A 25,287-nucleotide genomic window follows, 5' to 3' on the forward strand; every position below is an offset into this window, starting at 1 on the left:
TAGATCCACATTGTTCTTCAGATAGAATAAGGGAGGAGAAGGATATGAGAACACCAAATTTGTCCTGAAAATAATTCCTGTTACCAAAAGGTTCTAGGTGAGCCTCAAAATCAAGAGTATATCATTACCTGGAAGTCATCTTCCAGTAATTCCTTCTTTTTCATTAAAAGTTTCTTTTTCTTCTTGCTCAAATTCTGTTGTTCTACTATCTTTTTATAATTAAAATGTTTTCTGGCATCATCCTCATCATCTGTCATAAGTAGGGCCATTTCAGCCTGTTACGAAATAAGAAAATCCATATAGACAATGAAATTAAGTTTTCGATGGAAAATACAGTAGCCCATTAATGAAGTCTCTGAGTCTACATACAAATGGGTTGAAATAGGGTTGTCAGGGCAGTATTATCTCATCCTTAACACTCTTTTAACATTTTGAGGTGTAGTATTAAATATGATACTTTATATCCTTTTCGTTAGATATAAATGCAAATATCCACACACAAACATACAAATAATCTAATCTGAAAACTATATCATAACTCAGAAATCTCAAACGGATATGATTTTATATTGATAGTTATATAACAAAATAAAAATTAACATATATGAATTTAATACATTCAGTTAACTTGTTCTGAGAAAGGGTGAAAAGCAAACATGCAAGAGCAAACCATTCAATCTTCAAGGTTAAAAGTCTACAGGACTAGGTTTGAACACACAAACGTTAAAAGGAAACATACAGCACTGCCCGACACGCAAATGTACTGGGGTAGCTTTAAAGCTACAGGGACAATCAGCTCAACCAGAACGGCTTCTGTGCCCTTACATTTCAGTGTTACCTCATCCAGCTGAGCTGTGTTCAACTACAACCTTCCAGAACGATATCATGGCGTAATCTTACGTGGTCCATGCTTTGATGTTCTACTATTATTCTTGGGTAATTTTTGTTCCAAAAGCTCTCACTTTTAAAATTACACTGTTTCCTTCTATCGCTGGCCTATGGATTTTAGTAGTTCCACTCACAAACACACAACACAGATATTTGCAGAGTCGAGGCAATGCAACATATGTGATTCGTAACATTTTAAGCCACTTTACCTTCTGTTTTTCAACCTCATCTTCTGAGGTACTTTCAACCAATTCTGGCTGCTTCTTTAAATCTAAATGCAAATATAAGGCATGCACACATTTATTCAAGCTGATGCATGAGAACATAATTTACCTATGAACAGAACCTCTAAGTGCATATTGTAATCAATACTTAAACATCAGCTGTGGAGAGATGCTGAAAAGGTAAACCAGCTAGACTTAAAGCAATAAAAATCCACTGACTCTTTGTTTAACTTAAGGAGGCGGAAATATTCAAGCGGTGTAAGCAAGTCAACAAAAAAGAACAGTTAGACAAAATAGTTCTACTGTATTTTTCATAGAGCAGTAGAGAGAAGTATCACAACAGTGCAGGCAAACAGACGACATTAAAACACCCTGGGAGTGGAGTAAAGAGAAACTAGTTTATATACTCATAAATGTAATTGAAGTGTCCTGCAGTTCTTAAATGTAGTAAATACTTCAAAATAAAAAGCAAATATGCATCTCTTCTCTGTCCAGCAGACAAGTCTGCCAGCTGAATAAGAGTCCATCAGTCAAGGAAACCCCAAACAAAGAAACCCAAAAAACCAGTTTTTAAAACTTACGTGCATGGCTAAAAGACCATATTGTGCTGTTAACCATGCTAGCGCAAAAAAAGCCTGAACAGAATAATGGGAAGGCAAATATGGTTGACTCTGTTCAGACTGAATTGAGTATTCTTCTGATGAAGCCTTCTTATTCTCTTAGAATTTACTTTAGATACACAGTGCTGATTAGACAGACATACATAGTGATTTCTAACAGCATAAGGCATTAGTCAAACGTAAATTTTAATGAAAACATACCCCATTTATAAATCCAATTATTCTCTTTGGAATGCCTGTAGACCTTGATCAAGAAGGTGCAAGAAAAGCAGGTTTCCTGACCTGAACCACATACTCTGCCCTTTGAGCTTGGAATTACAGTCCCAGGCAATTTATTACAGTCCACTGGGAGTACTCTTAAGGAAGATATTTGGCTCCATTTTTTTAAGCCAGATTTGAAGTCAGACTAGAAATACAAGCATGCCAGAAAAATGTCAAGTTATATCACTAAGTATACTCTGGAACAGGACACATTTCTTGAAGAAAAATTTTTCCTCCCTGGACTATTCTCTTGACTAGTTCTGAATGGATTCCAAGCTGGAAATGGATTTCTAGAAGAAAGAAACCACCACCAAAAAAAAAACTATCCAGGTGCGCAATGACATCAGCTCAAGAACTAAATCGTTAATTTAGTAGTTCCAGAAAACGTGCAGGAAAATCAGATTCAGATATAATATTTTTACCTAACCTACACAATTTATGTTAAAGTGTAGAAGGGAGAAATAAATGTCTTCTGTGAGAGTTCAGCAACTATGAAATCTTTTTTATCTTCCCAGAACTGGCTAAACTACAGAAGAGGAAACAGAGCACAGAAATGCGAAGTGAAGACAAGCATTCTAGAAGGTAAATCAGTAAATCTCTTAAGACTTTCCACCCATCCCCTGAAGAAGGGCCCTCAAGTCATCTTCCTCCCTTGTCTTTCACTATCTGTAGGATCACAGAAGTGAAGATCGCTTATCTTCAGGCCTTCAGAGACTTCTGCTGCTGCAGATGGGGGTGAACCAAGCACTAGTATCAAACTACTTATTTCTTACTATGACCCTATGCAGCTAGTAAAAACAGCTTGGTACCTGAAATCACTCTGACCACTAAAAACTTTGCATCGTGCTGAAAATAATTTAGTTTTAGAATTCACAAATACGTGATTTTCTCCTTCTCCTGACATAGTCCCTCTCCCCACATACATTCTGGAAGTGCCCCTCACCTTTTGCACATGTACAAATGTAAAACCTGTGATAACAGTCCGCTCCAACTGACTCCAAACTCTCAGATTTCACCTACCACCTAATCCCCACTCTATTTACGTTTCTAGGCAGCCAGCGTACAGTAGTAAAAACGTGTATTGGACTAAGAGAAAAGAAAATTTATTTCTTCTGAAAGACAACTTTGTTTACAATGCAAAAAAACATTTGACATTTACGTAAATGACTCAAACTTCAAAGGGACTCGTACATATTGGGGTCCTCCTATATAAAAGGAAACAGGCATTGAAGGCAGTGAAGTTCTTGTCTCTGGACTGCTTAGGGGAGCAGATGGTCAGCTTGTTTTTAACAGCCATCCCCAGAAATTGGCTAAATAATGGTCCCTGGTGAAAGCTAGGAGAACAGTGTTCCCTACCATTCCACACATCACAGTTTTCATCATTTTACAGGAACAGCCCCTGCAATTTTAGGCAAACGACACCTACTTTATGTAATTCTGAACACGCTATTTCTGCATTTACACTAGCTCGACTTTGTTTCCAAAGTTCATTATTTAAAGAAAGGGCAGATCTATTCCAGAAGTCACCCTCCTGACCTACCTGTTTTCTCAAATTCTTCAGCAAAATATGGGTCATTGAGATCAACATCAGATGGAAGTTCATCTTCACTCAGTTCTCTCTCAGCAGTAGCCTGTAACAAAGCACAAACATTAATCCCATCAACATATAAATGACTACTAAAGTTTCAGTGGAATTAGGTGTTCCTTTTGTTAATAACTGTGAACATGAAAACTGAAATATTGTATGCTGAACATCATAAAACTAGAATACACTAAAATTGCTAGTAAAGACAAATCAACAATTTAAAAGCTCTTTCACAGATTGAAAGCTTTCTGTGTACCTGAAAAAGGGATATTTACATATTCCAGGGACCTTTATTAGATGTACCCACAAACTGTGGTGCATTAGGTAACCATACCAACAAATTAGAGGATAACAGCATTGATATGCCCTTACTTTATGTTCCACAAAAGCTCTACTTGGAAAAAAACTTGAGCAAGGAGCTTCATTTTTTTGCTCCAAAATTCCCACAAGACCTATTTGGGATTGAAAAGAACAAATTTTATTACTGGAAGTACTGTGTCATACATCTTGCCCCTTGACTTAATTTATCAGACTGAGCAAGAATATTGCACTAACAAAAGTTGCTCTACTACCTAACAGTGCTACTTAGTGTATTCAGAGCACTCATCTTCTGTAAGGCGTAGGAAGTTACTCATCAAATGCCAGTTAAAACTAACTGCAATGCACAGTGTAACTCAAGTTGCAGAGATTACTCTTAAAAACATCACTATGCAACATGAATTACATTCAGAGTAATGTAAGAATTTAGGAAAGCTAGGTTCCATATGCCACATGCTTTTTTCCTAGCATATGCACAAACATTTCATTTATCTGCCTATTTCTGCACATTACTGCCACAGGAGTCAGCTACTTCACAATTACTTTCTATGTGTGGAAAGATGAAGCAACAGCCATTTTCACGTTACTATAGGGCCATTCTGGTATTCATACACAGAACTATTTATCAAATTTACTCTTGCAATTTGAAATTTGAATAGTTCTTCACAGCTATTCTTTGACATTACAGCTTTGGGAAACAAGTCTGTATTACTTCAGGCCAAAAATTGTCATTATCATAACAACTCTGAACGGATATGCATACAGTAGAAAAAAGACCCTTCCTAATGCAATCAAAAACGTAAATTAAAAACCAACTGTTACTAGGATTCATTTATCTTTAAAGCAACACAAGTGGATAAATGAAATTTTCTGTAAGCATATGTATGCTCAGTACGACCCTGAATAGCCTTTTGCCCTGTAAATTTGATGAGGCACTCTCGGTCTTTCCACATGAGTGACCATTGCACAATAGTACTGGAAGCTATAATTTCTTATTTAGTTTATCCAAAACAAAAAATAACAACACCTTAAGAAAACAAACAACTCTCCCCTACGTGGCCAACGGAAACATTACCTTTCTCTCTTTTTTAAGAATTCTTTTTTCTTTCTTCTTCTCTAGATACTTTTGCCATGGGGTTAGGCTATCCTTTCCTTCCAACCTGTTTTTGACCATTTCTTCAGCAGTTTCTTTGAGGCCTAGAACAAAAAAAAGTTAATGAGATGAATCTGATTTTTATTGTTTTTAAATCAACTCTTTTCTCCTTTGAAAAAAAAAAAACCTAGGGGTTTTTTAAACCAGTCTGTGAAAACAACATAAATATTGCTTAAGACAACATCTTTTTAAATAAAATCACTTTATAGGATGTGTTTTTTCCAAATAAAACATTCCTTCAGCAATAAATTGCACAAAAGTCAGAAGAAGAGCTTGCTTATGTGATACCTAATTCCCAACACTCTTGCTATTCCTCAGAAAAGTCTCCTCTCCAGACATTAGACTGTGCAGTGTACAGGTGCCACTTTTTAAGGATGAGAGAAACACAATAAAAATAACAACAGCAGACATATACAGAGCCCTTATATTTAATGTACCTTACTATTATCAGTTAAGGTTCACAAAAACACTTCAAATACAGTCCAGTCATTCCCATTTTTGTGCATGGCAAAACAAAGTACAAAAGATGAAGTGACTTGACAACGATTCTGAAATGTTAAATCACTATCAGAATATAAGGTCATCTCACAGCTGGCTTGAGCCTCTATAGCTGGTGCTCTCCATTTCGCACAGAGAGATTATCTGGTGCTTGCTGTACCAGCATGCCTCGCTTGCATGGTAAAGTTGCCTTTTATAGCACCTCCATTGCTGAAACTTTGCCTCTGTGATAACACTATGGCAATGCTGCAATATGTGTGATGACCAGTGTATTTTTTGTCCATCATTGTAAGAGAGAAAAAATAAGCTATTATTTGAATGATTTTAAAGTAAAAATAAATCTGCAACTGGAAAGCACAGGGAAACATAAACATCCAAATACTGGTACTAATCTTTTACTAATGTCATGACATGCATGAAGTTAAACTACACAAGTTATTTTCAAGTCATCTAGCCTTTTAAAGCTATTTAGTACCAGTCTGCTTTAACAACAGAAAACTATCTAAAATGAAAAAACAGTACACACCTGGTCTGTCAGTAAACCTCGATTCAGAGTTGATGCCTAAGGTAAGCTTTTTTTTTTAAAAAAAAAGTTAACAAGAAGCAGAGATTAAGGGCATAGACTGCACAAAACATATCAGCTTCCCAAAGAAACAAAAAATAGATTTGAAAGAATGTTTTATGTTATCACTGACTACCAGTTCAAATTTTAACAACTCAAGATTTATAAAAAAAAAAGAAAAAAAAAAAAGCAGCAGCAAGAGAAATAAGCCATCCTCTTATTTGGTTAGCATATGAAGTTACCAAAAGTAATTTTTGTACTTAACAGCTTTGTGAACCGAGACATCAAGGAGAAGAGTACCATTCTCTCACCAGATTCAGTGAGGAACTGTAACTGTTAGACATTAACTCAGATCGGCACCTCTTCTGTATCCTTTTGTTATGGGTATGGTGTAGAAGAAGCCCTCAAGTTTGTGTTTCCTGACCTGTCAACAGTTGGGAAAGGTGGCCTAATTCTTTGCTAAAGGAAGTTTCCTCTTTACTTTCAGAGCATGACAGTTTTCTGAGGGTCCTAGAAAAGTAAACCCCACAGAAGTGCAACATATCTGTCCAAATAGTTCTTGCATAACAAGATCAGACAGTTAAGTTTGGATGTATTAATTAGGTTTACATTAAATTAGCACAGACCTCCGCTGTTTCAATGCCTAGCGCTTGAAGCTGCATGCACAAGTATGTAAAATCTTTAATTTAGACTTTTTGTAAATATGCATTCCAATAGTTTCTCATCACACGATCACATTCTACCGTTTCCAGAGGATCTTAACTGGTTGATCTATAGAACATGAACATGCAGCTACTCAGTATTTTGTGTTACTGTTCAACATATAGCTAAGTTACTTAACATAATAATGTACAGCAAAACCACCAAACATAACTGAACCCTACTCTAGAACAGAATGGAGTTTCTATAATGTGTATCATACAGTATTCAATGGTGCAACACCATCCATCACCTTAAGAAAGAATCATTAAATAACTGGAACATCCCCATTCTACATCTAGAATAAGCACTGAATTTAAAAGCCACCTTCACTTTTTGCTGAAAAATTCCACACACTTCAGGAATGCTTTCTCAGAAGTCTTTATACCACACAGCACTTGCATGTTTTGAGGACAACTACTGACTTCAGATGCAGCTTACACACTTTCAGCCCCTTCCTCACAAGACAGGCACTTGCAAAAACAAAACTTCATGATGTAACGAGATTAGCTGACTTGCCTTGCAACACATTGGAGCAGAATTCAGTGGCAGAAAGACAGAATCCACTTCCCTGGCAGGAGGTAACAGCCTGAACAATGAAGTATTTTTCTCCTACCTGCAATTCCTTGCTTCATTCACTACACACTTTTATTTTTTAACTTCCAGAACAAATGAGTCAGATATCCTATAGTTAATATCCCTGTTTACGACATGACTGATAGATCTTGGGAGCATGTAGGAATCATGTTTCTGCTTCCCCCTCCAAGTCTGGTATCTGCCATCTCTCCCCCAATTCTATGTTCTAATTGTCTCCCTTCAGCACCCCTTCCTTACCATCCCAGTCCAGCCCTCACCTAACCAAATCCTACGCTCCCACCCCTCATACCATTTTTATTGCTCAGAAATCAAATTCGGACCTCTCCAGATGTCCTAGACTAGATCCCATTCTTTTTCCCAACTCCCAGGCTTCTCATTTGGCCAGTCCCCACTCCTCATCATTCCTTCTAGCTCTCCTCAGTAATGAGGAACTGAAACCAATTCAGAATGGAAAAAATGGGCGGCCTTCACGGACAGTTGTATCCATCCTCAGAAAAGCAGGCAGAACATTTTTCTGAAAAACTGCAAACACCAATTCCTGTTCATGCGCTTGTCTACCCTCCAAAAATAATTCAAAGGCTGGAGAGCTAGTTACAAAATGTCTGAAACACAAAGTGTGGACAAGATCTAAAATCACATTAAACCATGCCTTTTAGAAGAGGGGGAAAAAAGAAGATAAATTGTCCTTCTACTATCCTGAAAGAAGCCAGAATTAACAGTAAGTGACAAACTGTTACCACCACAAAAACTGGGTACTAAGCCAGAAAAAAAATGCAAAGCCACAATAAAGTTATTGTATAGGTTCACTAAAACCAGGTCACCAAGAAGCCCTCTCATACAACAAGAACAAATACTTAGTTATTTCCAACTGTACACCTCTCATCTCCAAAGTCAATAAAAGCAGAGTCATCACCTTCCCAGAAACTGAACTGCTATTGCTTTGGATATTATTTTGCAGTACTTTTGTGGAAAAAATTACTGGTCAGGTAGCAACCTTGCAGATTCTCTCTGAAGACAGTAAATACTGAATTAAAGAATGTATGTCATATCTCCATAAGAAGAGAGATCCAAGATCTCAAAGGAGGTTACAAGAGTTCTCATTTATTTGCCTGGGAAATTGAATCATTTGATACATCTGGCACAGAAGGACTTGGAGGAAAATACAGCCCTTTCTTGTGGTATTTGGCAGGCTCATGAAAGGCATTGGAGTTTCTCCACAGATTAGAGTGGCTTAGAAACTACTGTCCAGACCACTTCCCAAGAATAAATGTATTTAAGTGGTCAAAAGGCTTTTGATTGCAGAAGGGGAAAGGAATTGTCTACTTTAGGTAGAATTATTAACTGACCATATAAAAGGCTAATTTATACCCTTAACAGCATCAATATTTCTTTTAGAGTAAGTGAATCACACTAGTTTTAGTTAATCTTCACAAATAAGGGCCAACAAAAGAGGGGGAAAAGGTCACCTGTATTAGCATACAACTAAATCATACCTGAGCTAAAGGATTAAAAGTGTGCTAAATACCACAACAAACCTAAGTATATTGCTTCTCACATTGGTAGGAGAGTGAGGGAGGGTGAGCAGGCCAGAATTTTTACTTCTCTAAAAACTTAAGTTTTGACAACTTTTGGAAGTTTAATAGCTTGCAACTGTCACATTTATTAGAAGCTACAAAGATACTTCTCAGGAAATCTAAACAAGCAAGTTCATCTTGCATGTAATGTCTTACCAGAAAAAAGAAGCACCTTGTTACAGGTAGCTAAAAGGACTGGCAGACAGACATATTCCGATAACATTAGACTTTGTCAGCCCTGAAGGTAAGACAACTTAAGTCAAGACAGTTTTCCTAACATAGTGTAACTGCCTGAAAAAAACCCACCACACTTAGCAGCTGTCAAGTGTGAAGAACTACAGTGTTGAGCCCATGCGCAGCTGAGAACATGCTGCTTCACGCTGCAAGAGGCAAAACTGCTTCCATCAGAGGACACGCTAAGCAATCATAGAATCATTAAGGTTGGAAAAGACCTCTAGGATCATCAAGTCCAACCATCAACCCAATACCACCATGTCCTGTCTACATGTTTTCTGAACACCTCCAGGGATGGTGACTCTACCACACCTCTGGGCAGCCTGTTCCAATGCCTGACCACTGTTTCAGTAAAATAATTTTTCCTAATATCCAATCTAAACCTCCCTTGTCGTAGCTTGAAGCCATTTCCTCTCATCCTATCACTAGTAACTTGGGAGAAGAGACCAACACCATGATATAGACTGATATATGTTTCCATATGAGCATTTTTGTGCTCCATCTAATCTGTAACAACATACAGTTGGGGTTTACTAAGCACTTGACAGAGACATGATTGCCTGCTATTCTGCTTCTAATGAAATTTCAAGTTTTCCTTTAAGCCTATCTTAATTTATTTCTCTATTTATATCTCCTTCTTCCCAAAGGAAGAATTTTTAAGTCCAATAAACAAAAAAAACCTGTATGAAAAACTGGCTGAATATCACCAAGAAATGCAGTTGTAGTCTCCTCCCTCTTCGCCTTCTAAAGGGAGCTTTTGGAGCTGGATAAGGACGCATAGTAATTGTTGCTCAAATCAGATATGATTAAGAAAACAGATAGATGCTTAAATATAACACTGATTTTGTGCCTAAAAGAAACAGACCAAAGAGAGTTCGAACTACGTCTGCTTTATTTTTGCTGGCATTGTGGTTTATTTAAAACTATTATGATTCAAGAATAACTGAATCATTCACAAAGTGTGCTTTCTATAACCATGTGTAAATATTTGTGCCAAAACTCAAATTTTTAAATTAATTCAAATCTCTGCCTTTCAATTGAAAAGCTTCCTAGATTTAACTGTTATAACTCTGTATATTAAACATGTGGGCAGGAGAAAGATTTTGCAGTAAGTCAAACAGATTAAGGCAGAGCTTGATAATAAAAATATTCCAACAGATATAAAATATGTCTGAAAAAATTAAGAAGTCTTAAGAGATTATAATAAAAACTATTTTTGAATTCCCAGAATGCCCCAACTGAACACAATTAAACTGTTTTGGAATTTAAATAAGGACATTTGTTCAAGAAGAAAAACAACATAATCACTAATGTACTTCTCTCCCATAAGAAGGCACAGCCTCAATGGCGTATATATTGCTAGAGCTATAAACTACTGCTCAACATGTGATGACTATGCTCCACTGTAAAAAGAAAAAAAAAAAAAATCTCCCTTTCAGGTGTGTAGGATCCCCTCTCCAAATGCTGCAATGGCTGACATGTTCCCATACGTTAGACGCAAAAGCAAAGTCAAGATACTCAGCTTCACTTTCAGGACTTTTGTTTTGGACAAAACCATATCCCAGGGGCTAATAGCTAGTAGAGGTATTGCCTGACCTCATGGAGGTGAATAGTCTAACTAGCAAAGGCAAGGGAACACTTCTGTGATTTCCAGAACCTCTGCTCTTTGATAATACTCTTTTTCCTCATTAAGAAATGAGGAAACAATAACATTTGCTGCAAAATCATAGTTGCTAAACTTACATCAAATACTATAAACTACCAGTGTGAACTTCATTGCATGCACATTCAGCCCATTATCATACAAACAAATCTGGTTCAGTACACAGACATCCAACTGACTCTAGACAAAGTCAGTCATATTTATCAGGATAATGGGTTTTTTGTTTGGTTTGGGGTTTGGTTTTTTTTCCCATACCTCTCTACAAAAAGATGAGGATACAGCAAAAGTCCTAGGAGCCCTGCAAGAAAGTGCAGTAAGGAAGAGGCTGAACTAGATGTAATATGGAACAAATCCCATTTTCTAAAGTCAAGGTCAGTTGCAAAGAAAACAGGGAGCCCCTGTATGAGGGAACTGAAGTCCATTTCTGCTACAGTTCCTAAATATTAATATAATTGATTTGTAATGTGCAAGGCACAGTTTTAAGAAGCTGAGCCCTTAAGAAAACTACTTGTTCTCCCTGGGGTACTACGTTCCCTTTAGTCTCCTTCAAAACAATTTTCTATCTTCTTCAATGAATGGTTTGCTCTAGGTTCCTAGCTATGTCACCATATTATGTTGCTTAATCTTTTTTAATTTACAGAACTTCCATTGATAAAATTTGCAAGATTCTTCAGAAGACAGGCTGTATAACAAACAGAAAAACCCCAAACGTGTTTTCCAAACCAACACAAAAAAATGGTAGCTTTTCTAACTGTTTAAAAAATGCCTGGCCTGTATAAATACAGAACACATTCCTAGCAGCAATTGTTTCGATTGTGGGTTCCACCTTCAAGTCTGAAGGGTGGCAACAACAAATCTAAGAATCTTACGATAGCTACCAATGTATGAAAACTCACCTGCCTTGAATGCTCCTGATGAATTAGTGAGCAACTTCAAGAAAGCAAATACTGCCACACTGTGGACAGATGAAGTCAAACATAATGACACAGCTGTGTTGGCAAGCACCTGTCCTATCACACGTGATATATCCTTGGGATATAAGGGGGTTTTGGGAGAATTCATGCCAGGAATGAGTGGAATTATATAAGCACGACTGAAAACACACAACTGTTTTTAATGCCAGTGTATACGTCTGAATACAGATCTTATCAAGAACTAAGAAATAAAACTATTCTGGTCAGTTCAATCAATTTCACTGACTCAGTACAGACCTGAACAAGATTTAAAAAGCCAGCATTTATATTGAATGGAAGTTACCTGAGCAAATTCAGAATAATATTACTGTACATCAGATAATTAGCTATGGATCCCTAGCTGGAATGAACACATCAGTGCTGAATGGGCTGGATTCTAGTATGTGTCTGTCTGGTCTCAGTATTTACAGTAACAGATCAGGCTGTATCTTTACATGGCCTGCAGTCCTACACATACAGAGCCAATACAGCACCTTGCTGCCCCTGAGGAGGTCTACGGACTGCATAATTCAACCCTCTGAGCATTCACCAAATGCCTCCATTTGCTTGTCTGACTCACTCACTCAGCAGAAAAAAAGAACCAGATTTTTCCTTCTTTTCCAGAGTAGTTCTGCCATTTTAGCAAATTAAATTAAGCTTGCAAAGAGATCTAACGAGTGCCAGGTCTGGTATGGGCAGTCACAATGAGCTCTAAGCCATGATCAAAGAGGAGAGGCCACACTGAAAACCTTGCCCTTCTTGGATGTATCAAGTTGTTGTACTGTCTCATTTACAACTCAGGGAAGGCACACACCCATAAACAAAATATAACAATCAGCCTGAATGTCTTTTCATCATAAAAGAAAAACACCTAGACATGGTTTTCAGATCTCGGGATGAGTTCTGCTAGGATGCTATATGGTGAAGTAATATTTTTTTCATTTCCAGATGAAAATCTGGATGTCACTAAATACAATCAAATACACCCGCCCCCCCAACTTTCTTCTCCACAGAGCAGTCTCACCAGAAGGTCAGACTTCTCCCTTCCCTGTTCTCCCAAATACTCAGGATTGTGCAAGCAAGATTTTCAAACCATTCCCCTCTAATTTTATGCTACATTTCCAAATCATACTGGTTTTTGCTTTTAGAAGTGTAGATATGTTTTATGACTCCATGGCAAACACAAGAATTCTATTCAAGAAAAACCTATAAAGTGATAAATGAAAAAGCAAACACAAGGAAAAAAAACACTGGCAAAAAATAAGCTACAAAGAGAAGCTTACAGCTGAGGAACACAGTTCAATCATATTATTTCTTCTACTTCCCTCATTTTAATCCATCTGGATTTCGATTTATGGAAAAAAAAAAAGTCAGTTTCTGCTACTATAAATTTGACTCCTTACACTTAATCTCTATTAACAGGCCAATATTGCATATACTCCAACTAAGTTAAAAAAAAAAAAGCTTACCTGGAACCCATTTAATCTCCATTCCTATATCTTTTTCTTCCTGTTTTTTCTCTTTTTCTTGGATACTTTGCAAAAGTTCTCTGTACTTGGCAATTTGTTCTTCATCATCTTTTTGGCTTTTCCTGGGTTTGTCATCCTCCATTTCATGGGCTACATCACTAACTAGCAAGACAGAGTAAAGCTATCACAGACAGCCTCAAGAAAGTGATCACTTTCAAAGTTAATTATTAGGAAACACACCTAAGGCACATATGTTGTCTCTAAAATACAGTCCAAAATGTTTTAATCTGTTATTCCCCCGAAAAGTAACCAGTTTTACAATTCTCCCACTTAGAGGAAATAAAACTAGTATCTGAAAAGACAAAAGAAAATTTGTCCAGCAAAGAAAGTCGCTGATTGGACACAGCATCCTTTACTGCATTTTAAAATTATTAGTTTCAGAATCCCTTACAGCAGAGTAGTACCTAAAGCTCAAAAAATAATTGTGTAAAGCATTTTGAAAATAGAGTGCTAGATTTTAACAAATAAACCTTGCAAGATTCTCTAACAGAGGTAATTAATGTCTTAATCTTCAGTGACTTGCTGAATTCACAAATGAAGCAAGATGGAAAGTGGGTTTTTTCTTCCTTTTTTTGAAAAAAAAAGAACAAACAAAAACACAATTACAGCATGACTTAGAATAAGCTTTTAAACAAACGTTTTGGATAGAACAGGCTTTTAAGGCTTTAAAGATGCTGCAACTCCTTGAACTGTAGAAAACTAGGTTTGGCAGGGTCCTTCTCCCCTCCCCAGGTTAGCAGTAAAGCTGTGCTTCCTACAGTACCGACTTGCATGGACAACATAACTGTGTCTAGAAAGGCAGGCCGCAGTTGCACATTAGCACAGAGCAACCTCCGGTCTTTGGCTACAACTTAGGTGTGACGCTGTTGTTCTCTTCCACATCCCATAACGGCAAGAAGCTGGCTGTTGGCTGGGAGCAGAAATCTTTACCTTTCAGTTAACCACAACTGCTTTTCCACTTTCCTCATCGGCAGCTGGGATATCCTAAGAGGAAGGCATCTGCTCAAGGCATTGGATTTTGAAGACTGAGAAAAAAAAATAATCTATTTCATCGTTTCTTCTTCCTGGTATCATGTGAAATGAGAAGTAAAGCTATACTGGATGGGAACTGGAGAAATCCTTACACTAAGAAAGGCTCCCTTGAAACTGGAAAAGTAAGGAGCTAACGAATTGTATTTATGACTGTTTTGCCTAATTTTGCTAGGAGAAATTTAAGTAGCAATGTGTACTGTCATACTTTCTCATTTAGATAAAACATGCATTTCTTCTGTCAAATGTTCAACAACGCTTTCATAACAACCCTTAAGAGCCTTTTCATTCTGCAAGCAAATACGGAACACTTGACAGGAGCTGCAAGAAAGGAAAATGAGCTGGATATGTTCTCAAAGTTTGTTCAGAGTTCAAATAATGTTGTCACTAGCTTTTAAGTATCACGCTGTATTGCACAACATGAGGAACCACTTTCTGATGGATTTTAAGGAAATAACGCTCTCTGCCAACAGCTTGTTCAAAGATTTTTTTGAACAAAACACACAAACAAAAGTTCTGGTGCATTAACAGCTGCACTGCAAGAGAAATACAATTAAGAGAAAAAAGCTTAACCTGTGAAGGAAGAAAATGCAAAAGCAGATAAAATTTAGAGTACAAAAGACAAGTATACTCTTAGGTTTTTGAAAGCAGAGTAGTAACAGAAGTGCTAAAAGACCTGAGAAGAAAAAAGTTAAAATCCCGAGGCAGGTCAGAAAGATTCCAGTACAACAGCTTGTAGGGTGGGTTTGTTTTTAAATTCATCACAACATAAATGCAGAGGCTCAACATATTTGCTGATTGGCAGCTGTGTTAGCTGAGATGACATTCCTGTAATCACAGCGTTTTGAAGAGATAGTAGTCTTAGTTTACGATTACCTTGCAACAGCTGAATATATGATTTTTTTTTTAAATTCAGCCTCACAAACTAAAGAGAGTAGAAAAATTATAGCAGACACAACATTTGACATGAGGTCTGCTCCAAAGCTGAGTTTCTTTTAACGACGGAAAAGATAAAATTCCCCCTCACACCGTAATGGCACACTAGAAAATTCAGCTACTGACCTGAATGCCATACCATAAAAATACACTAAACGTCTCAATTCTATCTGGGGTAGTTACTCAAATTCAGACTGACATAAATGCCCTACAATGCATATAGAACTGCAGAATGAAAAATAAAAAGTTCTATTCTCCAGCATTCAAGAAGCAAGTCTGAGGTAGTAGCAGTTATTGCACTGTACTACAGCATGACAAAAAACGCATTGACCTCAGTCTTGAGCTAGAAAATAGTGATGAACAAAGAAAAACTTGGAGTTTTAACCCTGCTTTCCCAGCACACTCTGAACAAGAAGTTGTGCAAATCCCATTAATTCATCCAAATGATAACAAAAGATTGAAAAATTTAGAATTCAAGGTAATCCAAATAAGCTTATTCAAAGCATATCACAGTAGATATACTTTTACAAAAATATTTTTCAGGGAGAAGACACATACTGGAAGAAGAGAATGTGAACAGATAACAATAAACTTATGACTTACATTACGCATTACATTCTGGTTCTTTTAGCTTTTGTATTTTTTCAGGTCAGGGTAGTCTAACCACTGGAGTGGCATGCACTGGATGCAGTTTTAAAGACTCACTTTGCAAAGCAGATGACTGTGGTTGCTGCAGCCTTTCAGCACCTGGCTGTGCATGAGAGGCGACTGGGCAGCCCTAGAACCACACTTCTGAGGCAGCCAGAAGTAAGCCAAGGTGAACATGCTTGCAGTCAGAGCTAGCTCCTCTCTACTTGTTTCTGAGTAGGGACACACTGGCCTGCAAAAGCACACACAGGTGTGTTCTTTGATTCTAACTTAGTAGACACGTCCAATAGCTTGTATGAACTTCTTAGAAGGAAAGCTGAGATGACCCTTGTTCCCAGCCTTCCAAGCCCTTTTTTTTTTCCTTTTTTTAAATTTGAAAAACAAACCCAACACAAAAGCTCTTGCAAAATGCTTTGGCAAAGTATCCAACAGCTGCATCAGTTGTATCAAGCTTCTGATGCTTCATAGAAAGAAAGTAACCAGGTTGTGGTATTTCTATCCTGTCCCATGAAATTCCACCCAGGTTTGGCTACATCTGCAAACTCCTCTTGCTAGCTTGTTTCCTTCGGAAATATTTTACCAATACGACAAAACTAATCCAACAGAAATATTCTAAAAAGTCAGATTCTTGCTATTGTCAAAGCAGCAGTAATGCCCCAGAGTCTCCAAAGCAGCTATGCAGGAATAAGAGACAGAAGCTAACCCAAATAATATCCTATTCAATGCATTTTATAAACACTCACTGGATTCAGGGACAATATTAAATAGTGGCATGTTCTGCATCTGTCACCTTCCACTTCTTAGCCTCCTGTAATAGTTTTAGCAAAAATAAACACATATGAACACTGTCCATTCTTAAGACAGCAAGGAGGACTGTACTGTCCTGTGATAAAGTCTTAAAGATGCATTTAAATTTATATATGTAGCTAGAGTTATTGAGCCAAATAGATTTCAAAATTGTAAAGATTTAATAAATGGTCTGATTTTATTTAACATTAATCATTGAAAATAAGATTAGCAGCATTATTAAAAAAAAAAAGTCAAACTCCAGCCAAGCAACTCCTCCTCCCCAACAACTACATTTTCTTTCTCTACAGTTGTGCACCTCTGGCACTGGTGCAGCAGCACAAAACAAAACATCTGCTGTCTTTGTAGAGTCTTGTATTGAAAGCCCAATACCACAACAGACTCTGCTCCCCACTCAAACTCCTGCTGTGGAGAGCAGGGCTTTACATAGGGTTCCCTACATGTCTGTCTGCGTGTCCAGAAGTGTTTGGACAACTCTTGGATATATGGTTTAACTTCTAGGTTGCCCTGTGTGGAGTCAGGACTTGGACTCAATGATTCTTGTGGCTCCCTCCCAGCTCAGGATATTCTGTGATTCTATGATTATACCATCAGGAACAGCTAATCAAAAATAAACTGATACAAATATTTTGTCTTATAGCCTATTCAGCTATTCTGTGTGGCTGTGCAAAGCAGAACAGCAGAAAAGATGTTGCTCTTGCAAAGGTTAAAAAAAACAGAACAGAAGCTTAGCCATAAACCACATAATGCTTAATGTGAAGCATCATTTACAATGCCATACACTAGGTCACTGGTGCTCACAGTCAAAATAGCAATGATGGGCTGGATTTGATGCACACCACAAACGCCTCCTAACTGGAATAAATGCATCCAAGTAACAGAAAACTCAGAAGCAACGTATAGGAAATACTTTGTGCTATGCACCACACATGCCAGGTCACTGAAATACTTGACATTACAAAACTGTTGTATAACAGTAACACTAACATTCATGACACACATTTTAAATTGAAAAATTCCATAAAAACCAGATTAGAACAAGCCAACAAAAGCTTGTTTATAAATAAAACATTTTAGTAAGTTAAAAAAAAATTAATAAAAGTGCAGGACATTTTTTCCCTTTTTGTCACACTCCTACATTTCCACTCAAGGAGCTGGCCTTGATTTTTCTCATTTGTACATAATGCCACATAACCCTGCTGGATGGGATCCTGTTGGATGGAATCCTGTTTTGTATCACATAACTGAATGGCTAAAAGGTCAGGAACACATTAAAGACATGGCAACATAATTCCTCTATTAATAACTTACTTTTCAAAACATCATTAGAGTCTAGACATTTCCAGGTTTAAAATTTATTAGTGTGATAAGATTACTTAAGGTCCATTTCTTTTCCTTCCCAGCAACGAAAGTTTACTTTTTAAAATTTCTGAACTCTTGTTCATTTATAGATATTTGCTTTCATCACCACCCTATTACAGACGCTGTTCTTTAACACAGAAGTAGTCTTGTACACAATAAGAAGATGGAAATGCTCTCCCCTGCATCTACCGCTCCCATTTAGATACTTTAGTAAGCATTACTAGAGAAACGAAAGACACGGAGGTGCACTTTGTAAGTGTGTTTTTATGTAAGATGAGAAACAAATGGACACTAACTCTGCAAATATATTTCCAAGCTGAGTTTGCTGCCAGAAGGTTTCCCAACTCTATAACCAGAAAAATCTGTAATGTTCTTTTGCACACTCCAAACTCATCTCTGATTGCAACAACCTGCTTTAATGCAGTATAAATCAATTTTAACATCTGTTTGAAAGACCTGATTAAGGCTTAATGACATTTTCTTTGCCTTGTAATTTAGGCTAGATATTATTAATCAACTGCAGACTGTATTTTAGAGTGAAAACAAGCAAGTAATTCAGAAAGTCACATGTTGGTCGACCATACGCAGATCTATGTATCTTCCAAAGTTAAATGACATTCTCTTTATATTCTTAAGAAGTTATGTGAAGCAAAAAGCATTTGAAAGATGTTACTCTAAAGTTCCCATGAATACGTTCTGCTGCTTACCTTTCCCCTCACTATATAAGATCTATAGCTTAGAAGTACCAGAAGGCCCACAGCAGAGCTTCTATCCATGGGCATTTGCACTCCCCATGTTACCCAAGAGCAGCTACTGCTGGAGTGAGAAAGCTCTGTATAACCTACAACTCTTTCAGGACCTTCTAAGGTCTGGAGTTCATTCAACACCCTGCCTAGGCCATCCCAACAAGCACAGTCTCAGGGCAGCTTCTTCAGTATCGCCTTGCCCTGCTGAGATTTTACTATGTGTATAGAGCACCATGAAGAGGAAAAAACACTGTATTAACCTATAAATAGATTTCCACAGAAAGTATTACACCCAATTCATTTAGACATTAACCAGTTCACTTTTCAAACTAGGACTTTTCCTCTGAAAAGGAAGCACCTCTAGTTCTATTGAAAAGAATTTTATCTCAGAAATTAAGAGATTAAAGTAGGCATTGCCAGACTTGACAAAGAAATGTTAAGGTACCCTGACTAAAAGGGGGGAGGGGAAGGGAGAGGGGGAGATGAAAATTTTTATACTCAAAAGGTGCAAGCTCCTATTCAGAAAGCAGCTATTCAGGGGCTCAAACATTAAGGTAACTCCTAATGACCTACCATTTCATAATTGTCAATCAATGTTACTCAGACTTCACAGAAAGGCAATAGATCTTCATTCTGCACTGAATGAACAGAAGAGCGACCACATTCTCTACATAAATAATTCTTTTCTTTTAATGGATTTATCGTATCAGCAACAAAGAAAACATGCCATGATTTAGACAATTTGCAGTCTTGCTACTTGATTAATCTACAGCTTCCATGTTAGCATGCCTAACTTATCTTTTCAAAAAAGTTTTTAGCATCTGTCAACATTCTGTCATGAATCCATTTATTTCCTCATTGAAAAAACAAAAACACCTGAATGTGCTCAGCACCAATTTCCATCCACCTTTAGGTCATACAAACAGAAAGTAAGTATATGCCACTTTTGGAGACGTTTAGCTGGGAGGGAAAGGTAGGTTATTTTCATAGTAGAACCTGACCACAGCATTTATACAATGAGCATAATATTGTCCCTGTAAAAGATGACATTCAAAGCACTTTCCAATATGTAAATTATACATCTTTAGCTAACTTGTGTTCAAAATACTGCAGCTAATGACTTTGTGGACAACATTTATTAGTTTAGGTACCTTGTTGCTCTTCTTCCTCTTCTTCACTAGACGAAGCCAAATAAGCTTGAAAATCCATGTCAAGAAGTTCCCCTTTTTTAAAAGTTCTGCTAAGTGACGTTACTCGCTCGTGATCTGTTTCATCCCATGTGATATCTACCTTAAAAATAAGAATGCCACTTGTAGAAGCTGAAACACTAAAACTAAACATTGCAACTCTGTCTTTTTAGGGAAAATTATTTGATATCTCCTTTTAAAGAAGCAATGTAAAAGTGTTACTAATGTTCTCTACAGCAATTAGCTGTAACAACCATTTACTAAAACAGATTTAATTACAACCTTTCGAATTTGTTCTACAAGGAGTTTCAGGGAGTTTTAACTATGTGAAAGGATGAATAAGTCTCCTCATGCATTGAAGGGTTCTGTAACAGCCCATCACACAACACAAGATCTCTGTGAGCCAAATTTCCTTTGTGGCAGCACGTACTGGTGTTGAAGCTGCGACCAACTCCCTTCCTTTCCTCTTCCAGCAGCAACTCATTCCTGGAATCACGTATGGATTGTGAAGGGGACAATGAAAGCGTTTGCACAGCCGCACCCTTAACTGGAAGGTGAAACAGATCTGACTGAAAAATGAGAACACGTAATTTCTGCTGGCTCAACTAATCATTTCTCCAATCTGGTCCACTGCAAAGCCAGATGGAAGTTTTGGCCGTCACATAAGACAGAGTAGGCATGAATAGCTACAAAGCAGGGAAGTAACTGTTTCAACCTGGCACTGCCATCAAAAAGTCTCTTGCTGAGCTACACATAAAATACCCATTTCAGGCAAATTAGAAGATTTAATTGTGAGTAACAAAGTAATTTGCCATGTGCAACTTGTTATAGAGGTATAATGAGGTCAAACCATAGTATTTAATTTGCAACAAAGAAGCTGACTCTCTTCTAAAATCCAAAACTCAAGCTTATTTATGTGGTTTCAACTTGTGGCTATGTAACATGCTTACACCTTCTAACACATTTGATGTCTTTGTTTTGGAATGGATAATCAGGAATCTTTTTGCCACTACTTAAATACTTTATCAGCTGACAATAAAATTAAAGAAATTCAAAAAACATTGCAAGATACCTTTGATGTTCCCATAGCAGCAGATGTGAAATACTTTGGCTTATATACAGCTACGTTCACTTCTGAGGCTATGTCTTCTGGCTTATCATCAAATGTAACATTATCTGGAATAAATCTTAAAGGCAAATAAAACATGGTATTATTCAAATACACTGGGAAATTTCATAATATAAACAGTTTAAACTTTTCATGAGTATGGTACATCAGCACAAAACAACTTGCTACAATAAAATGCTGCTAAGCTGATAAGGAGACAAAAGAAATGGACAAGTACTCTACACGTAAGATTAACTAGTCTGGCATCTGCACAGCTATTCCACATGTTTCTGACACCATGTTCTGACACCAACAACACCATGTTGGAAAGTAAACTAAACATCTTTCAGTCTGGTATTAGCAGGGTCAGGGGTGGGGTTTTGGGTGGTTTTGTTTAAGAATCATCTTTTCAGAAAGCTTAATATAAATTCAAAAGAAAAAAAGTGGATAAAATAGAATTTGAAAACAGATAAATAAAAAAATTCAAAACATTTTAGGAAAGCCTGGGACATCTTTAACATTACAATTAGTAGGGAAAAAATGTTAAAAGGCCAAAAGTCATGTGTAACAATGGAAGAAGCTAGATTTAAAAACCCAACCCTTTATATACTACATCAGAAGTTACACTTTCTTTTTTTCTTTTTTAATCATTGCAAATGTAATCCGATGAATACTATTCAACATTAAAATATAACAAAGTAGAAGATTAGGAAAAGCACTGAAGAATTTTAAAGAGCTGTGTTGCAAACCATTACCTTTCCATATTTAAAAGCATGAAAAGTTACGTGTTCATTTGGCAGCGATCATCATCTCCAAAATGGTTCAAATCAAATGAACTAAGTTCCTCTAGAAAGTAATTCAAAGCAAAAAACTTATCTTTCACTGACTTCCAAGAGTGCCCATAACACAGGCCCCAGCAGACAAGACCAACTTCTGCCAAAATTTATTATGATTTAGTAACTTCTGCTCAGACGATACGGCTTTTTTTCTAATAAAAGGAAATACAAGCAATAAAGCTCAACTATAATTTAAAATTCTTTCTTTCCCAAATGTAACTTTTGAAATATTAGAGCTTCCAGCTCATTCATAGGGGCTAGCACAGTAATCTATTGCCGGTTCATGACAACCGCTGCAATATTCTTGCCCTGTGGTGAGCAATCCTGAGAAAGAGCCACTTCTGGACCCTTTGGGAAAGAAAAGGAAAAGAAAAGGGGAAAAAAAAGCAGCAGTATGTTGTTTTGTTTTCTAAATCCTACCACTTTACTTAATTGTACCAAAAGGTTGAAGATGCAACCAGAACATTTTACCTGACTTCTCTGAGAATAATTGATGAAGAAATCCTCTCTAACTTTCCATATTCCAGTAAAAATGCTCAAAAACAAGGAAAGAAGAATTAAAGGGAAACCTAACAACTCACTGGATGCCTAGTTTATTTATACATCTCATTTTGATTACAAAATAAAGACAGTATAGTTTACTCCAAATATTTTTATATTGGCTTTAATTTTCCCTTCCCTCCCCAGCCCAACATGTGAAAAAGTCACCACTGGAGTTACCTCAGGTCTATAAAAGAACAGCTACTTTCAAATTCTAGTCCATCGCATTCCTCATAAATTTTATTGGCTGTTTCAGGAGAATCACATTCTACAACTGCATAGAAGTATTTCAGTCGCTTGAATTGATACTCCCGCAGTTTTTCCCTATAAAGCCTGCAAAAGTGGAAAACAGCATGAACAAGTGAGCTGACTCTAACAACTTTTCATTTGCAAAGTATTTTAATTTGATTCATTAAAAATACGCACCATTCAAACACTCTCCTAATCTTACAATAAGATCAGATGTTAAACAGCATGAAGTTCCACCAGTATTTATTCACTTTTACTCAAGTAAAAAGACTAACTCACACAGTTTATTAAGTGTACACTTTCTGCATCTGAGACTGCTTCCCACAGGCATTGTAAGGTTAGAGTCCCTGCGCAGGGCACAGAGCAGCGTCTCAGTACCCTTCTGTGCAGGTCACAGAAAGTAGCACTTCATTGTTCCTATCAAGTTGTTTGCTATATTATACACTTACAATACACACATTCAAGACGCTCCAGAGCCCATTGAGCAATAAATCTAACGCTTCAGGGTGCACCTTGATGCACACAGTGAAGATGACTTCAGAACGCATTGTAAGTTCATCATACGCTTCCCTGATGCACTGGAGACTTTCTTCAAAGGGATCTGCACTTATTTTAAAACTATCCAGGTTTTCCAAATATAGGGCAGTCCAGCAGGATGTATTATACAAAAGTGTCCCCAGCCAGGCTGCCAAACATCTGGAAAATCTGGAAAAATATAAAAGCAAAACCTCTCAGGCTCCATACAGACAAGACTTTCAAGCAGAACAAAAGGAAAAAAAAGAAGACATGCCTTAAGAAGCCTGGACAATGGTAGGCCTGATGAGATCAGCCTAGTAAGCCAGGGCTGCTGCTGGTGGCATTCAAGAAATCTCAGTCTGGGAATTTTTGGCCTAAGTTAAAGTCTCTGTTGATCATGCAGATAAAAAATTTTGACAGTAAGCAACAAACAAATGGCATTTTGTAGAGGAGAAATGCTATGTTAAACTCTCCACATATTTGTTCCATTTATTATTCCTATGAGCTACATAATAAAAATTTTGAACTCATCAACAAGCAAATCTTCCCAAGTTTCATCATAATGTATTTACTCAATGCATTGACAATGAACCAGGGCCAGTTATAAAATATCCCTTGAAAAAGCTATAAATTTAAGGCATCCAGAGGAGGCTTCCACACATGAGCTTTTGGGAACAGGAGTCGATCAGGATTTTCACTGAGAATTAGACATATTATAGCTCTCATGTGAAGATAAAGTTAATACCCGTCGTTCTCTGTGGTATTCTCTGGAAGGTCAAATAGTTCTACAGGTCCTTTTTGTTCTTCCTCTTTTAATCTCTCTTTTCCAAACTCTGAAGGATAAATCTACAAGTACAACAACACAAAAGTACATTTTTAACTGTAGCGGCATCACATACGCCAAGACAGAAAGAATAAATACAGTTAAGACAGTAAGAAAAAAATACTTCATCAGGCCTTTTAGATTTTTATGGTTTTTTTTTATGTAGGAAGGGGTATTTGACTAACATTTCTCAGAAGGCTGGAGGCAGACACTAAAAATGGAAAAATACAGCTTAACTCATCAGAATTCAACCAGTTTATTAATAACTCAAAAGTGGTGAAAAACAAGAAGTGTTGTGCAATTGTAAAAGGGGTTGGAAGGCATTTAGAAATAGCCAGATTTAAGGGGTTGGGTTATCTACCATAAAGACCACTGAGAGTTAAACTAGTCTCAGCCTGCTAAGCCTTAGAACTTCACTATTAGTCTCAGAAAAACAGCACTTAGAGCCAAGCTCACAAACACAAGAGGTTAACAGCTTCAGGGTCTAACTCTACCAGATACATGCCTTTTGCTTAAAAGCAGCACATGTTTATTTCTAACACAGCAAGTTAAATTTCAACACAGTTTCTCGTTTATCATGTTAATATCTCCTTTAGTTCTCCACAGAACCATCTTATGTTGTTCTTTTTTTGTAGGGTTTTTTTTTTTAATACAATAAAAGCCAAAACTCCTTTTAGAAATCAGGTCTTACCTTAACAGAAAATATCGTTCCTCCTTTGGGTGTGAAAGAATTAAATAGAGCCAGCAAATCCTTAGCCTTCAACCTATCCCAATCCGTATTACAAACTGCCAATCTACTTGTAATCTGAACAGAGAGGGGGAAAAAAAGGACAGAAAGTTCATAGGTTTACTTCCTGTCTGCTACAGGGAACACACGATTCTCTAGCAGCTATCCTTGGTAAAAATCGAAGTCAGCAACAAACTAGTGAACAAATAAAAGAAGCATTTTCCTCAAGAGTTAAGACAGTATCACTTAAACTAGCAAAGATCAGAAGCAGCAATCACCAGAGCAGATAAAAAGGACATAAGTAGCGAAGCACCCCAGAATAGACTGCGCCAATCACAGATTTAGGACTGCAGTTGCAACACTAGCGCTTAGGATTTTGTCATCATCATATGGTTAGTCACAATAGCAACTAGTA

At 37.1% G+C, this 25,287-nt stretch overlaps 1 protein-coding gene across 4 annotated transcripts in view; it reads right to left on the minus strand.

Annotated features, from left to right (window-relative positions):
• ESF1 (ESF1 nucleolar pre-rRNA processing protein) overlaps positions 1-25,287 on the minus strand; it is a 32,562-nt gene that overhangs the window by 4,194 nt on the left and 3,081 nt on the right. For all 4 annotated transcript variants that reach the window (XM_075088252.1, XM_075088249.1, XM_075088251.1 and 1 more), the window contains exons 4-13: positions 24,837-24,950; positions 24,068-24,168; positions 22,738-22,890; positions 21,146-21,260; positions 20,038-20,176; positions 13,299-13,460; positions 4,972-5,093; positions 3,534-3,624; positions 1,098-1,159; positions 129-275 (exon numbers count right to left, since the gene is read on the minus strand). In XM_075088252.1, coding sequence (XP_074944353.1) covers positions 129-275; positions 1,098-1,159; positions 3,534-3,624; positions 4,972-5,093; positions 13,299-13,460; positions 20,038-20,176; positions 21,146-21,260; positions 22,738-22,890; positions 24,068-24,168; positions 24,837-24,950 — 1,206 coding nt within the window. The remainder of the gene's footprint in view (positions 1-128; positions 276-1,097; positions 1,160-3,533; positions 3,625-4,971; positions 5,094-13,298; positions 13,461-20,037; positions 20,177-21,145; positions 21,261-22,737; positions 22,891-24,067; positions 24,169-24,836; positions 24,951-25,287) is intronic.

Source organism: Phalacrocorax aristotelis, chromosome 3 (assembly GCF_949628215.1).
Source record: "Phalacrocorax aristotelis chromosome 3, bGulAri2.1, whole genome shotgun sequence".
NCBI lineage: Eukaryota > Metazoa > Chordata > Aves > Suliformes > Phalacrocoracidae > Phalacrocorax > Phalacrocorax aristotelis.